At 50.0% G+C, this 12,465-nt stretch overlaps 1 protein-coding gene across 1 annotated transcript in view; it reads right to left on the reverse strand.

The window, feature by feature from the left end:
* Positions 1 to 12,465, reverse strand: part of Mindy4 (MINDY lysine 48 deubiquitinase 4) — a 99,585-nt gene that overhangs the window by 38,372 nt on the left and 48,748 nt on the right. Inside the window, exons 5-9 of the mRNA XM_028758410.1 lie at positions 10,467 to 10,583; positions 9,385 to 9,485; positions 2,472 to 2,573; positions 1,256 to 1,319; positions 309 to 374 (exon numbers count right to left, since the gene is read on the reverse strand). Of these exons, the coding sequence (XP_028614243.1) occupies positions 309 to 374; positions 1,256 to 1,319; positions 2,472 to 2,573; positions 9,385 to 9,485; positions 10,467 to 10,583 (450 nt within the window). The remainder of the gene's footprint in view (positions 1 to 308; positions 375 to 1,255; positions 1,320 to 2,471; positions 2,574 to 9,384; positions 9,486 to 10,466; positions 10,584 to 12,465) is intronic.

Here is a 12,465-nt window from a genome sequence, read left to right on the forward strand (position 1 = left end):
TTACTTCAGCAGAGGGAAAGCCCTAGGAAGCCAAGCCTCAACTTGGCTTCTAATCCCAGATGAATCCCAGTTACTATGGCGCCCTAGGCCCTGTGATCACTACCAGCCTTCGGGGAAGTCATAGAAACTGTGTCTCCTACCCACATCCACACCCACACGTCTCTGAACTACCTCAGCATGTTCTGCTCAGTTTCTTTGCCAACCCCTGGGTGGAGATGACCAGAGCCCTACTCTACCTACCACCCTCTTCATAAAAGAATTAGGACGTTTAGCAATGTTCATACCACCAAAGAAATGGCTGCTCATACCTGATGGACACTCTGCTGGAGAAAAGTCACCAGGTCCTCAGAGCTGGTCAAACTATACAATGTGAGCTGTGAAGAAACATACACAGAGTGAGCCACATGTCCCCAGGGACTGTGCCCCATGAAGGGTCAGGCCCTGGCTTTACTACAAACTGCCCAGCACTGCTGGGTGAGTTACAGGTTACTCCTCCTATAAAGTCCCCATACTCCCCCGACACGGTACACAGGGATCACGCTCCCTGTGTGCAAGGGTAAAACAAGGAATAGGAGAGGCCAGGAAGAATCACTTCTCCATGTCACCATGGTCAAGCCAGGTCAACCCCAACAAGCTTTTCTCAAGCTAGTCAGGAAAAAACACATTTCCAGAAAACATTAATCAAGCAAGGGCCTGAATGAGGGTTCAAGGGTCACATGTGCGTATGGCTGGATTGTAGGAAACAAATTGGCTGAAACAAATAGTGAAGGCATATCAGGTTTTGGATCTCTTTACCATGTTTGCATTTTCAATATCTTTCCTATTTCTTCCCTGACTTTCACTTAGGCTGGGCCTATGGTTGCTGCCCCATACTATCAACTTCTCCTCCCCCACTTTCTATATTATGGCGCCTCTCCCCATCCACATGAATGCTAGAAAAGATACTAAAGATCTGGGAGAGGCAGAAGGTCAGCACAGCAAGGAACACTGCAGACAGGTATCTCTATACCTCACACATGGCGGGTGATGAGGGGACACACTGGGCCTCTCAGCCATTGAACTAGCTCTGACAAGCCAAACCACACCAAACAACAAAGCCACCCAGCTCTCCTCCACCCCCAAAGGGCAAGATTCTGGGGGCCTGGGCTGCAGGGATGGCCAGCCAGCCCCAGCTGGGGGAGGATTTACTTATATGAAAGGAGATAGTCCCCAAACAAAGCCAAAGGTGGCACGATAGTTTTCCAGAAAGTCGTACTGTTTCTAAGACTCCGTCTGCTTTGTATTTCCCTGTTGGACTGAAGTGCGGTGTTCCTGAAGCCCTAAAAAGGAAAAGAAGGTGCATAAGTCCTCTACCAGAGGAAAAGGCTGGCCCTCCAGACAGCAAGACCACATGTGCCATGTAATAAATGCCAACAGGAGTGACAGCTCCACAGAGGATTTTGTCGTTTTTCCTGCTATGAACTCACCCACAAGTCCAGGGCATGGAAAAAGAGAGTGGTGGGTGAGCTTGGAACAACCACGCCTATGTCTGGAAGGAGGAAGCCTGACTCTCTCTCCCTTACAGTTGGCAAACACATCTGCAGAGGAAGGACTGCGGGCTTGCCACTGTCTTCATTCAGGGCAAGGATTCCAGCCATTCTCTTAGAAGCCTCCCCACCCACGGAGACTCCCCCAGCAACAAAAATGGGAGTGTAGCCCAGGGCAGCCCTGACTAACAGTAGGATTTGGGTGTGGGGCCCATTTGCCACCAGCTTCTATGTGGCCTGGGACACATCATCTTTCTTCTCTGGGCTTCTGTTCCATAAGCTCTTGAACACCCTGTCCTTAGAGCTGCCAAATAGACAGGTGCCAGGGCTAATCAGTTACCTGGCATAGGGTATCAAAGGCAGGAGGCAGTAGCCGACAGCCCAACCCACAACTGATGTGATGCCCAAATACTGCCGAAAGCATATCACATTTATCATCCACCACCTATTACATTAATAAATGATTCATGCTGATAATGTTATTATATCTAATACGTATCATTTATTTATACTCATTTAGTTCTCATAACCATTAAGTCTTCATTATTATCACCCCATTTTCTACACATATCAACAAATGAGGCATAGGGAAGTGAGGTCAGGTCTCAAGGTTCCACATCTAACAAGCAACGGCTTTGAGGGTCTGCCTCAGAGAGCCCCCTTTCTTAAGCACTATACTAAAGTCAGCAAACTGATTCCCAAACCACTTCCTTCCCCAACGCTTAGCCACAGAGCTAGGCGGTGATGATTCTACCCTAGCGGTGAGGCTGAAGATGCAGAAGATGACCTGTAGGACTGCAGGGCAGGATGGAGGTGTCTGGGACGAGCTGATGGTGGTCGTGGTAACAGACTCCAGGGCTAGGCTACGGCCAGGACAGCCTCAGCCAGCAGCTAGACCAGGACAAGTTGGGGGTTAAATAGGACATGGCCCCCAGAACCACTTACAGTGCAACCACAGCTTGCTCTTTGCCTCCAGCTCGCCACAGGATGTCGGCAATGGCCAGAGCAAGGCAGCGAGTCCTCTGGGCGTCTGAGGGCTGCAGCCGGCTGATGAGAAAGGGAACATGTTTAGGTTTACGAAGACACAGAGGAACACAGGCGCAACCTATGGTATGTGTCTAGGTGGCTCCTCCACACAGTCCCATCAGCTGGGGGCAGATGAGAACACAAGTGACCAGAAGCCAGGTCCCTGGGTGGCCTTAGGGATGCTACCATGCTGCCAACTGAAACCAGTTTGTGGCTCGCAGCAATGGCCTCTCTGTGATGGGGACTGGCCCGCTGCAGACCTCTGAGCTCCAGATACATGTAAATCCTTTGAGAAGCTGCGAGATTCATGGAAAGCATAGGACAAAGTGGGGCTGGCAGAGATTTCCTAGAGAAAAGGCCACTAGGATGGACCTTTGGGATGGGGTGGCACAGGAGAAGAAGGTCAGAGAGCATGGCAGGACACAGAGCAGCAACATGTAGGCACAGGGTAGCTTTGGGAAGCTCCACCAGGCACCACATCTAAAGCTGCTGAGCCATTCTGCAATAAAAATGGTGACTAAGAGGTTCCTGGGCCACATCAAGAATAAGGGGGAGGAAAGCAGTGGCCAAATATAGCCATTTCTTTCCACTTGACATTTCCAGGGCTCCTTCGTGTTATGCTCCTTGGCTTCCCCCTCTGTGCTCTGTGGATCTCCCCTACATTCTTGCAGAGGCTGGCTTGAGTCTCTTCCTAGCCAACAAGATGAAGACCTGCTGGGGGTAGGGCAAAGGAATGCACACAGGGGAGCTCCAGGTTTTCTCTCACCAAAAAACGCCTCCCCATCACACTGAGACGTATGCCGGATTGAATGCCGGAATCTACCCACATGCGCGCACACTCGGCCAGGGCAAGAGGAAAGAAACCAGGACACCAGTAAATAGCTATCATAGTGGGACACAGAGCCATGCATCCACACCCAGGCTGTTATTTAAAATTAGAACCTAATTACTTTAAAATAAAATGTTAACAAGATGCAGTGATGCCTCAGTTTCTCCATTGGGAAACTGAAAATGACAGTGAACTCTCCTCAGTGTTGGGAGCCTGAGACAAGACATTTCAAATGAGCCCCGTCCCTGATGCGTGGGGAGTTTTCAGTCACTGGTTCCAACACAACAGTCACCACATGGAGCACATCCACAGACAGGGGTTCACCCGACACCTATTCACATGGAGCTCCTGGCACTGACAAGGCTGCAAAGGCAGAAGAATGAGCAATGAAGCTCTGCCTGGAAGAAAATAAGCCAGTGACCGCCTAATGCCTCCTCAGACTCAGGAAGCCTGCCATATTCCTCACAGGAAATAGGGACCATCTCATCGCCAAACCGGATGGCCTAAGCCGTTAGGAACACCAACCCAGGTCGCTCAGCACTTGCTAGGAAAATAACATTGAAAAAAAATTTTTTTCTAGGTTTCAGGAGAGGCCATGCCAGGGACAAAGAGGCCTGAGTGGCTGAGATGGCTTGGATGTTTACTCTTTGGATTCAGAAGCTACAAGCAGGTGTTGTGGGCCCTGCGTCTCGTGGCTGCTTGCCTCACCTACACTTCACTGAACAGCTACAGTCATTCTCCTCCCACTGTGAGTTTTAGTCTCTCCTAGACCCCCTCTGGTCCCACAGTACACAGTCACCAGGACGTCTGAGCACTTCAAGGGAATGATGGAAGCAAGCAATCCTTGCTTGGAAGCAGTGACATTCGAGATTTTTTTTCATGTGCATTGGTGTTTTGCCTGTATTTGTGTATATATGAGGGTGTCAGATTCCCCTGGAAATGGGGTTCTAGACAGTTGTAAGCCATCATGAGAATGCTGGGAATTGAACCTGAGTCCTTTAGTACTCTTAACCACTGAGCCATCTCCCCAGCCTCCGTCATTCAAGGTTTTAAAACTAGCGCAGGAGTCCTTAGCCAGTGCCAGGCACTGATGATAAACACTCCATATGTGAAACTGTTAAACAACCAGTAAGTTGAGCGCTATAGTATCCTCTTTAAAGATGAAGGACTAAGTCTTGGGGATGAACTGATTTATCCAAGTCATAGGGAAGAAAGAGGAAGGTGGGGCTAGCCAACCATGGTTTTAGGACCTGCCGCCTGCCTTGCAGCCCATCTGTCTAGCATCTTGTGACACAGTGACATCCAGTGCCTCCCTGGTCTCACTGGCACTGCCTGCAGCACTGCCTCTCTGAGCGGGCCTGTTTCTATAGTCTTCGCTCTGTGTCGCCTGCAGTTAGCAGCGTCTGCGGCTCCCCATCTTATCTCAGCCTTCTCCATCTTTCTCAGGCATGGCTTCTTGAGCTGTCATTTTCTAGATAAAATAGAGGGTCATGGAGAATGCAGTAACCATCCGTCAAGAGGTCCGGGGTCAGTATCTGACCCCCAGGTGACAGGGAGCCCCACCCCTCCTCAGCCTTGCTGTTCTGTTGCTTAGTGTACTGTCAGGGCTCTCTGTGTTGCACACACACACACACACACACAGGCGTGCACTCATCCCAAAGGTGACAACAAAAGGATGGGTCACTTGTACCTGTCTACATATCCTGGACTTAAGCCTCACCATTATCTGAGCAACAGCTTAACGGGTGACCCCTTGGTGACAGAGACAATTCTCATGGCCTAGACAGCAGACACACGTGTCCTGTCCCCACCAGGAATCTGGCCCCCAGCCAGGCTCTTACACCACAAGTTTTCCTCAAGGGTCTAATTCCTCCAGAAGTGAAGGCGGAAGTGTTTGGGGAGGGCTGGGTGGGAAGCTACCTACCCTATGCCTGTCCAGGTGTTTCAGAGAAGAGTTGCTTCTGCCTTAATTATCTCAAGACTATTTATTTGCAGGTTCCTCTGAAGATGTACCCATGGAACCAAGCCTATAGAAAGTTCTGGATAAAGCTGGCAGTGTGTGCAGGCCACGGTTCCCTCTGAGAGAGGGTAGAGGACTGGCTGGATTGCGGGTGGGGTGCAGGGACCTGGATCTGGAGATCCAGAGAGAAGTGTTTCTTCTATGTACGTTATGTCCCACAACTTCAGAAGAGAAGTACAGTGCAAGGACAATGTCCTGGATCTCCTCGTTCCTGCCAGCCTCTAAAGGCCTTTCCAGCCCCAGGGCTCTCTTGGGGCCTATGGGGGGATGAGCCAAGCAGCACAGCTCCTCCTGTCCAGTGGAAAAACACTGTATCCTGCCGCCCAGCTTTGTCGGACTGACTGAGGCGAGGCAGCTGCCAACCCGATGGGCTGAGCCGTAATGAGGCCAGACAGCCATACAGAAAACACACGGCCTTGCCAAGAGGCATTGATTTCTGCCTGGCTTCCCTGAAAGAGCTGCCCACCCTCAGCTCTGCTCTCTTAGAACTCTGTCCCTTTCTCTGCATTCTTTAGACCCACTCTGCAAGAATCCAGCCCGGGAGGTCTGCACGTGTGGAAGATCCCTGGGCTGCCAGAGCATCCTGAGATGCATCACAATCCCAAGGCCAACAGGGGAGCGTGTCTTCATCCCTGCCCCAACCTTACTCTTTGAAGCTGGGCAATTTTAGAATGAAAAGGGATCTAGCATGCACAGCCCAGGAGGACCATCTAAAACAGACATAATGCATCACACACACACACACACACACACACACACACACACACGGGCACCCCAAATGCAGCATAGTGGTCTGCACTAATTTTACTAAACCAGGGCAAGGGAGGCTCTGTTGAGAAGTTCTTGGTAAACAGAGAGCCGAAAGGGTCTTGGAGCATTCATTGGCTCTTTCAAACACCAACAGCCTCAGGTCCCTCTACCATCTCTGGTCCCCACTGCTTCTAGAGTGCAACAATAGGCTATGACAGACAAGATGTCACAGGCTGGTCTTGGCTCAGCAATGGTACTAACTGTGACCCTGATCCATCTGTGGGCCTCAGTTTCCCCATCTGTACCGTAATGGGCTGAGTTCAATGGGCCTACTCACTTGCATGGTTCTGGAAGGTTTTTCAAAAGTCTCTGCATTTTCTCAAGGCATACAAACAGAGAAGGAGATGTGAGCTCCCCGTCACCACGCTTAATCAGGTCCGGCCCAGCTGCTGTGTTCTCTGCAGCATCGGCCCTAGCACTGACTCTCCCTCCCTAAGGGCACATGGCACCCACTGCACAAGGATACGTACTGTAGCCCTCAACCTGCACAACACTAGCAAGGCAGGGACGCAAACTGTAAACGGTGCTCCTCCTTTCCTCCTGTCCCAGAACAGCTGCTGGCTCTGTCCTTGGGTCATCATCGGCCTAAGCTGTGTCCCCAAGGCTCTCCTCCCCTTCCCTAACTGTCTGCCTAAGGCAGCTGGCACTTCTTTGGTGAGAGACTGCAAAGTACAACAGTTCCCTTACCTATAGCCCTCTGACCAGGAACAGCCCCTGCTGGTCATCTGGGAGGGCCTTAGGGATTCTCCCAACTCATCCCTCCACCATTTCTCCTTAAGTTTCCTTGACTTCACAGAGCTGAGCCAAATGTCCCTGCTCCCCTCTCACTGAGCAGGAAGGAGCATCCTGGGCACTTAGCCTGAGGACCGTGGGGATGTGGGATGCAGAGGGATGATGAGCACCACCCAGAGCTACCTGACCCAGAGAAAGCGCTCTCATCTCATCTTCCACAGGCAGAGCCTACATACACAGTATCACACACATAACACAAACTACCTACAACATAACCTACTCTGAGAACACAGCACAACCCACACACATAACATCACCGACCCCACATATACACAGCACAGCTTCTCTCATGGAATGCAACCCACATTCAGTAATTCAAAACTGTAACGCTGCCCCACATACAACACAACGCTCCCCCATATGATAGAAGCCCCCAACACTACAACTCCCACACAGAACACAATCCTCATGTCACATACACCCCAATAGCAACTTCTGTCCTCGTCCCAGATGTGTACCCTTGGCCCCAGCAGCCAGCATGACCCAGGTTCCACATATAAATACAGTAGGCCTGCCCTCTGGGTTGTTGTCCGGATAAACCCACTCTCTTTCTCCAGGTCCCGCCCGGCACATAGGAGCTCTAGGCCGAGGCCACACTGCTGAGCAGGTAAAGCTGCCTGTGCAGCGGTGCATAGAGTAGGCCTAGACTACACTAAACAATGACAGGCCATGACTGGAGGTGGGGGAGAGTATCAATTTCCACCACGTGGCAGGGTTTTTCTTGTCTCCCTGGGCTCCAACCTGGTCCACCTCCTACCTTCAAAGCTCTGGCTTCCTTCTCCTGTGGACTACAAGAAACGAAGATGGCTTATGTTCTGGGGAGCATCCCATTCTGCAAAAGACTTCAATACAACCCAACAACTGGGAAACCATCTATGTATGAGTGTAGGGATCTAAAGAGGCCCTGAAGGAGCTTTGGGCTGCCATGAGTCATGAGACCACTCACAAGGGCCATGGTCACGGCTTACTCAAAGTGCCAATACTCCCAAGAATCCAGAGACCCTTCTGGTTGCCGGGCCTTACTCTATCCCTGGCCACCTCAGGCGACCTCTGTCCTTCTCTCTGCCCTAGGGCCTTTGCACATCTTGTTCTCTTTATGGAAATACGATTCTGGCTCCCCTCCCTGTTTGTCTGAACAACTCATTCATTCTTCATGCACTCATTCAACAAAAATCCTAAGAGCTCTACTGTGGACCAGGCACTGTGCCGGATTCTAGGAGCCAGCCTGTGGACCAGGCAGCTTAGGAAAGTCCCTGTTCTCATGGGGTGTGTGTTCTAGGGAGGAGGCAGATATAGACACCTAACTTCACCAATGAGGGAGGGCACAGTGAGAGGTAGAGTAATCAGAGGCAGGGCATGGGGGTCAGGGAAGCCCTTCACTCACAGCGTGTTGGGAGGGACCAGTAGACAAACCACTTGGGCACACAGGGAAAGAACTTGAGGGTATATGGCGAGAGGGAGGAAAACTTAGAGGGACAAAAGTTACGACATGGATATGTATGTGGGGGAATACGGAGCTTCCTTCCTTCTGCAGATGTCAGTAAGATTCAAATGTACCTGCAGTAAGCCTGCTCTCTCACCCTTGGCAACACGCATGACCTCATCACTACCTGTCTCTTTGTCTGGCTCTCCTGTTCAGTTCCAGCAGCCATGAAGGGAAGGGTACCACTCTCACAGCCCTATCTATCATTTATGCTCCAAGCTAAGAAGGGAACTAGGCAAGGGTCCTGCTGAGACTTGCAGGGGTCCCTAATTCGGCAGGAATTACACATCAGGAGTGTCAAGTGCAGAGAAAGTGCTGGCCTAACCAGAAATCAGTAGCAAATCTCAAACCTCTCGGTTGGGGCCTCTGCTTGGAGGAGGGAGAGAAAGCACTGGCTTCTCTCATTGCACAGAGGTGTCCTAGGAGTGTTGACTATGTGTAGATGAACAGGGGTGGCTAGGTGCAAACACTTGGTGTGTGAAACAGAAAGTACGTGGTCACAGCATGGGAAAAGTCACACACAGTGGGGTTGGCTGGAACGGGCAGTTCTGGATAAGAAGAGATAAGGAGGGAGGGCAGAAGCCTTGGGCCCAGTCAGAGGTTCAGCAGGTGCATGTGGGTATGCAAGGGGTCTGAGGAGGCAGGATATTTGCGAAGCTGTCTTTGGTCACTTGCCATGTGGAGCAAAATGTGACTCACTATCCTTGCCTGCTCCTAGAGCCAACAGTACCATGTCCATTTAACCAGGTCAGCAGGAGCCCTGCTACCTAGCTGCCTTCACCTTTGCCCTTCTTAACCTTCAGGGGATGGTGGGAAATGTTAGCGAACACCCACACTTGCTTATTTATTCTGGACACTCTAAAGAAGCTTTGGGAAGGGAAGATGAACACTGACTTACAGACTCGAGTTGGCTTTGTTATCGGTTTTGTTATCTCCTTCAAACAGGAGTTTCTGAAGCACACAGCCTTGAACAGCTGCCAGAACTCCACAGGGACCCCCCTGCAGAGAAAGACACATGTCACTACCAGTGAAAATGGGCCCAAGAAGCTGTTCATTCCACCCAGCAGCCTCTAGCCTCAGTCATAGGGGTCCTTGAGCAAGGTGACCTGTCTGTATCCAGACTCCTAGGCCTCACCCTGCTCCGAGGAAGAGGTCAGTTTTAGACCCTTCCTCATGGGATGACAGTGACTATTTACAAAGTCAGGTGTGAAGCGAGAGACATGGCCATGGGTGTTCCGTCACTCAGACAACTCCCACCACGTCCAAGGATTGCCAGAGCATTAGGTCAGTGTGTCCTTGAAGTTGTAGTAATAGAGAAGCTGGCTCGGCCACACTACAGAGGAGGCAGAATCTGACTGTAATCAGGGCCCTTTCTCCAACAACAGAGGCAGGGGAAGCTCCACGCCTGAGGAATGTGCCCAGTGGAGCTGTCCTGCAGCCTTTGGCCACAGAGTGGGAACATCTTCAGGCTTTTCTTGAGACTATCCTGCTGAGTAAGCCCAGAGCAGGTGCAGAACTTCCCACACTCACCTTTGGCTCTGTGACAACCACTGCACGCTCTTCCAAAACCGGTCATGGCCATGATGCCCTGGCATTGTTTGTAGTACTGAACTCCCCACTCCCATGCTCTGGACTCCATTTTTGAAAGTGACCCTCTCCAGCTCTAATACCTTCAAACACCCCAACTCCTCCCAAGGTTGAGCCTATGAAGGTTTTCAAAGCCTCCAAGCATGCTCAAGGCCACCTTCGGCTCCCTCGTGGTGACATCTCAGTGTCACAGGAAGTGAGTGTGACTAGAATGTCCCCAGCAAGGATCACAGAGGCTCTTCTTGCTCTAGCGTCCTCTTCTTAATTGCCTGTACCGTGTGGTAGGCCAGGTCACCCCACTGATGCTCTGAGAGGTCACCACGGGAATGATGTCCCTGCATTGTGCAGGATAACCCAGAAGAAAGGTCCCCAGAGACCCCAAGAGCAACCTGCCTTGTTCTGCACAATGCCGTATTTTAACGAGGCGATGTCATTGAAGGAAAAGTTCTGAAGTTTCCATTCTTCACTGAAGCAGCAAAAGGTAGAGCCGAACAGAAGGATCTTTATCTCCTGAGAGGGAAAAGCAGTTTATTGGCTGTTTATAAAATAAACAATCACAAGGCCGGCAGCACAGGCTCAGCAGGAGTTGGTCTTGGGTTCTAGAAGGAAGTGCATTTTCTGGCAGTGGTCTCTATTTTGCAAGCCCATTCTTCTCATATTTGAGGAAGATAAACCTGACCTTAAGGGTCTTACCTCTAGAACATCTATAAACCACACCAGCCCATGGTAACATGGGCCAAGAGTTTCCTTACACAGACCTTGAAATCTAAAACTTTGGCTTCACCGGGGATCCTCAGATCCTCCATCAGAAAGACTAAGTTTCCAACCTGACCTCACATTAAAATTATCTCTAGGAACACTTAAAAATAATCCTGATGAGTAGGCCACGGGCCAGGCCAATCAATCAATCCACATTCCTGAGGATGAGAGCTGGGTTTCCATAGTTTTGTTTGGTTTTTGTTGTTGTTTTGAGTGTTTATGTGAGTGTGTGTGTGTGTGAGAGTGTGTGTGTGAGTGTGTGTGAATGTGTGTGTGTGTGAGTGTATGTGAGTGTGTGTGTATGTGAGTATGTGTGTGTGAATGTGTGTGTGTGAGAGTGTGTGTGTGTGTGTGTGTGAAGAATGAAAGCCTTGGCATTCTGCCTTATTAGATTTTATTTCTATCATCAGATTTTAAACTGCCCCAAATGACTGAACTTTGCAGCAAGGTTTCAGAGCCACAGCTCTGGCACAAAGTTGGCAAACTATAGTCCATAAACTAAATCTGCCATCTACCTGGTTTCATAAGTATAGTTTTATTAGTGCATAACAATGAGCAATGTTTATATTTGTTTCTGGCTGCTTTCACATCACAACAGATATGAGTGATCGCAACAGAGACCACAGCCCCGAGCAAAGTCAAAAGCATATTATCTACTTTCTGAAAAAAAAGAAAAGAAAAAAAAAGAAAAGAGAAAAAAGAAAAGAAAAAAAAGAAAGAAAGAAAAAGAAAAGAAAAAGGAAGCCTCAAGAAGGCACTAGGACCAGCAAGCTGATCTCCAGCCCCTCCCTAGAGGCTGCTCTCAAGGTCAGACTCCCCCTGTGGACCTGAATCACTGTCCACTACAATTAATTCTTTAATCTCTTCCTTTAGGACAAGGAATCTCTATGACAGAAACATTTGTCTACATGTCACCATCAAATGTGGCTCACAGTACATTGAACAAATGAATTCATCCATCAGTGTTCGGTTCCCTTCCTGGGCCAAGTACAACCATGAGTTGCTTGGAGTGCATTTCCAACAACCTGAAAACTACAGATGTGGGTCTTCTGAGTAGACTCTGTTGCTATCCTCTTAGTCATAGGGACAGTTTTGGGATAGCAGTGTGTTTAACAACGACCCAGAAGCTGGAGCCCCGTCCTCTCCCATCTGTGAAACCCACTCCCTTTGATTGGTTTGGGACACCCTGCTGGGCAGGCTCTGGGTGCATCCAAGTGTTCAGCACCAAGTGGAAGAGCCGTGTACAGAGGACTGCAGCAGTGGCTGTGGACGGTCATAGCATGGGTGTCCAGCTTTGTGTTCTCTTTTATGTGCCTGGCCTTCTGTAGCTTCAAAAGCCAGACAGAGAGCATAGAGGAACAAAAAAGGGAAGGGGAAATACACCCTAAAAAAATCTTTACATCATGATCTAGTGCTAAGTAGACACAGGCCCATGGAACAAGGAGAAGTTGGCTGCATTTCTAGGAGCTTCAAGACTTTCTTCTGGATCCTGAATGGCTGGGGTAGGACAACAGGAACAGCACTCCATCTTGTAGGAGCCACTAGCCAAAGGAGGGGTAAGCCACCCTAGCAATTGACAGTCCTGAGACACACAGGGGCCTCTGCTAAGGAGGTCATAAGGCAAGGAACCTGT

The sequence above is a fragment of the Grammomys surdaster genome, unplaced genomic scaffold (genome assembly GCF_004785775.1).
Source record: "Grammomys surdaster isolate TR1022 unplaced genomic scaffold, NIH_TR_1.0 126197, whole genome shotgun sequence".
NCBI classification, from domain to species: domain Eukaryota; kingdom Metazoa; phylum Chordata; class Mammalia; order Rodentia; family Muridae; genus Grammomys; species Grammomys surdaster.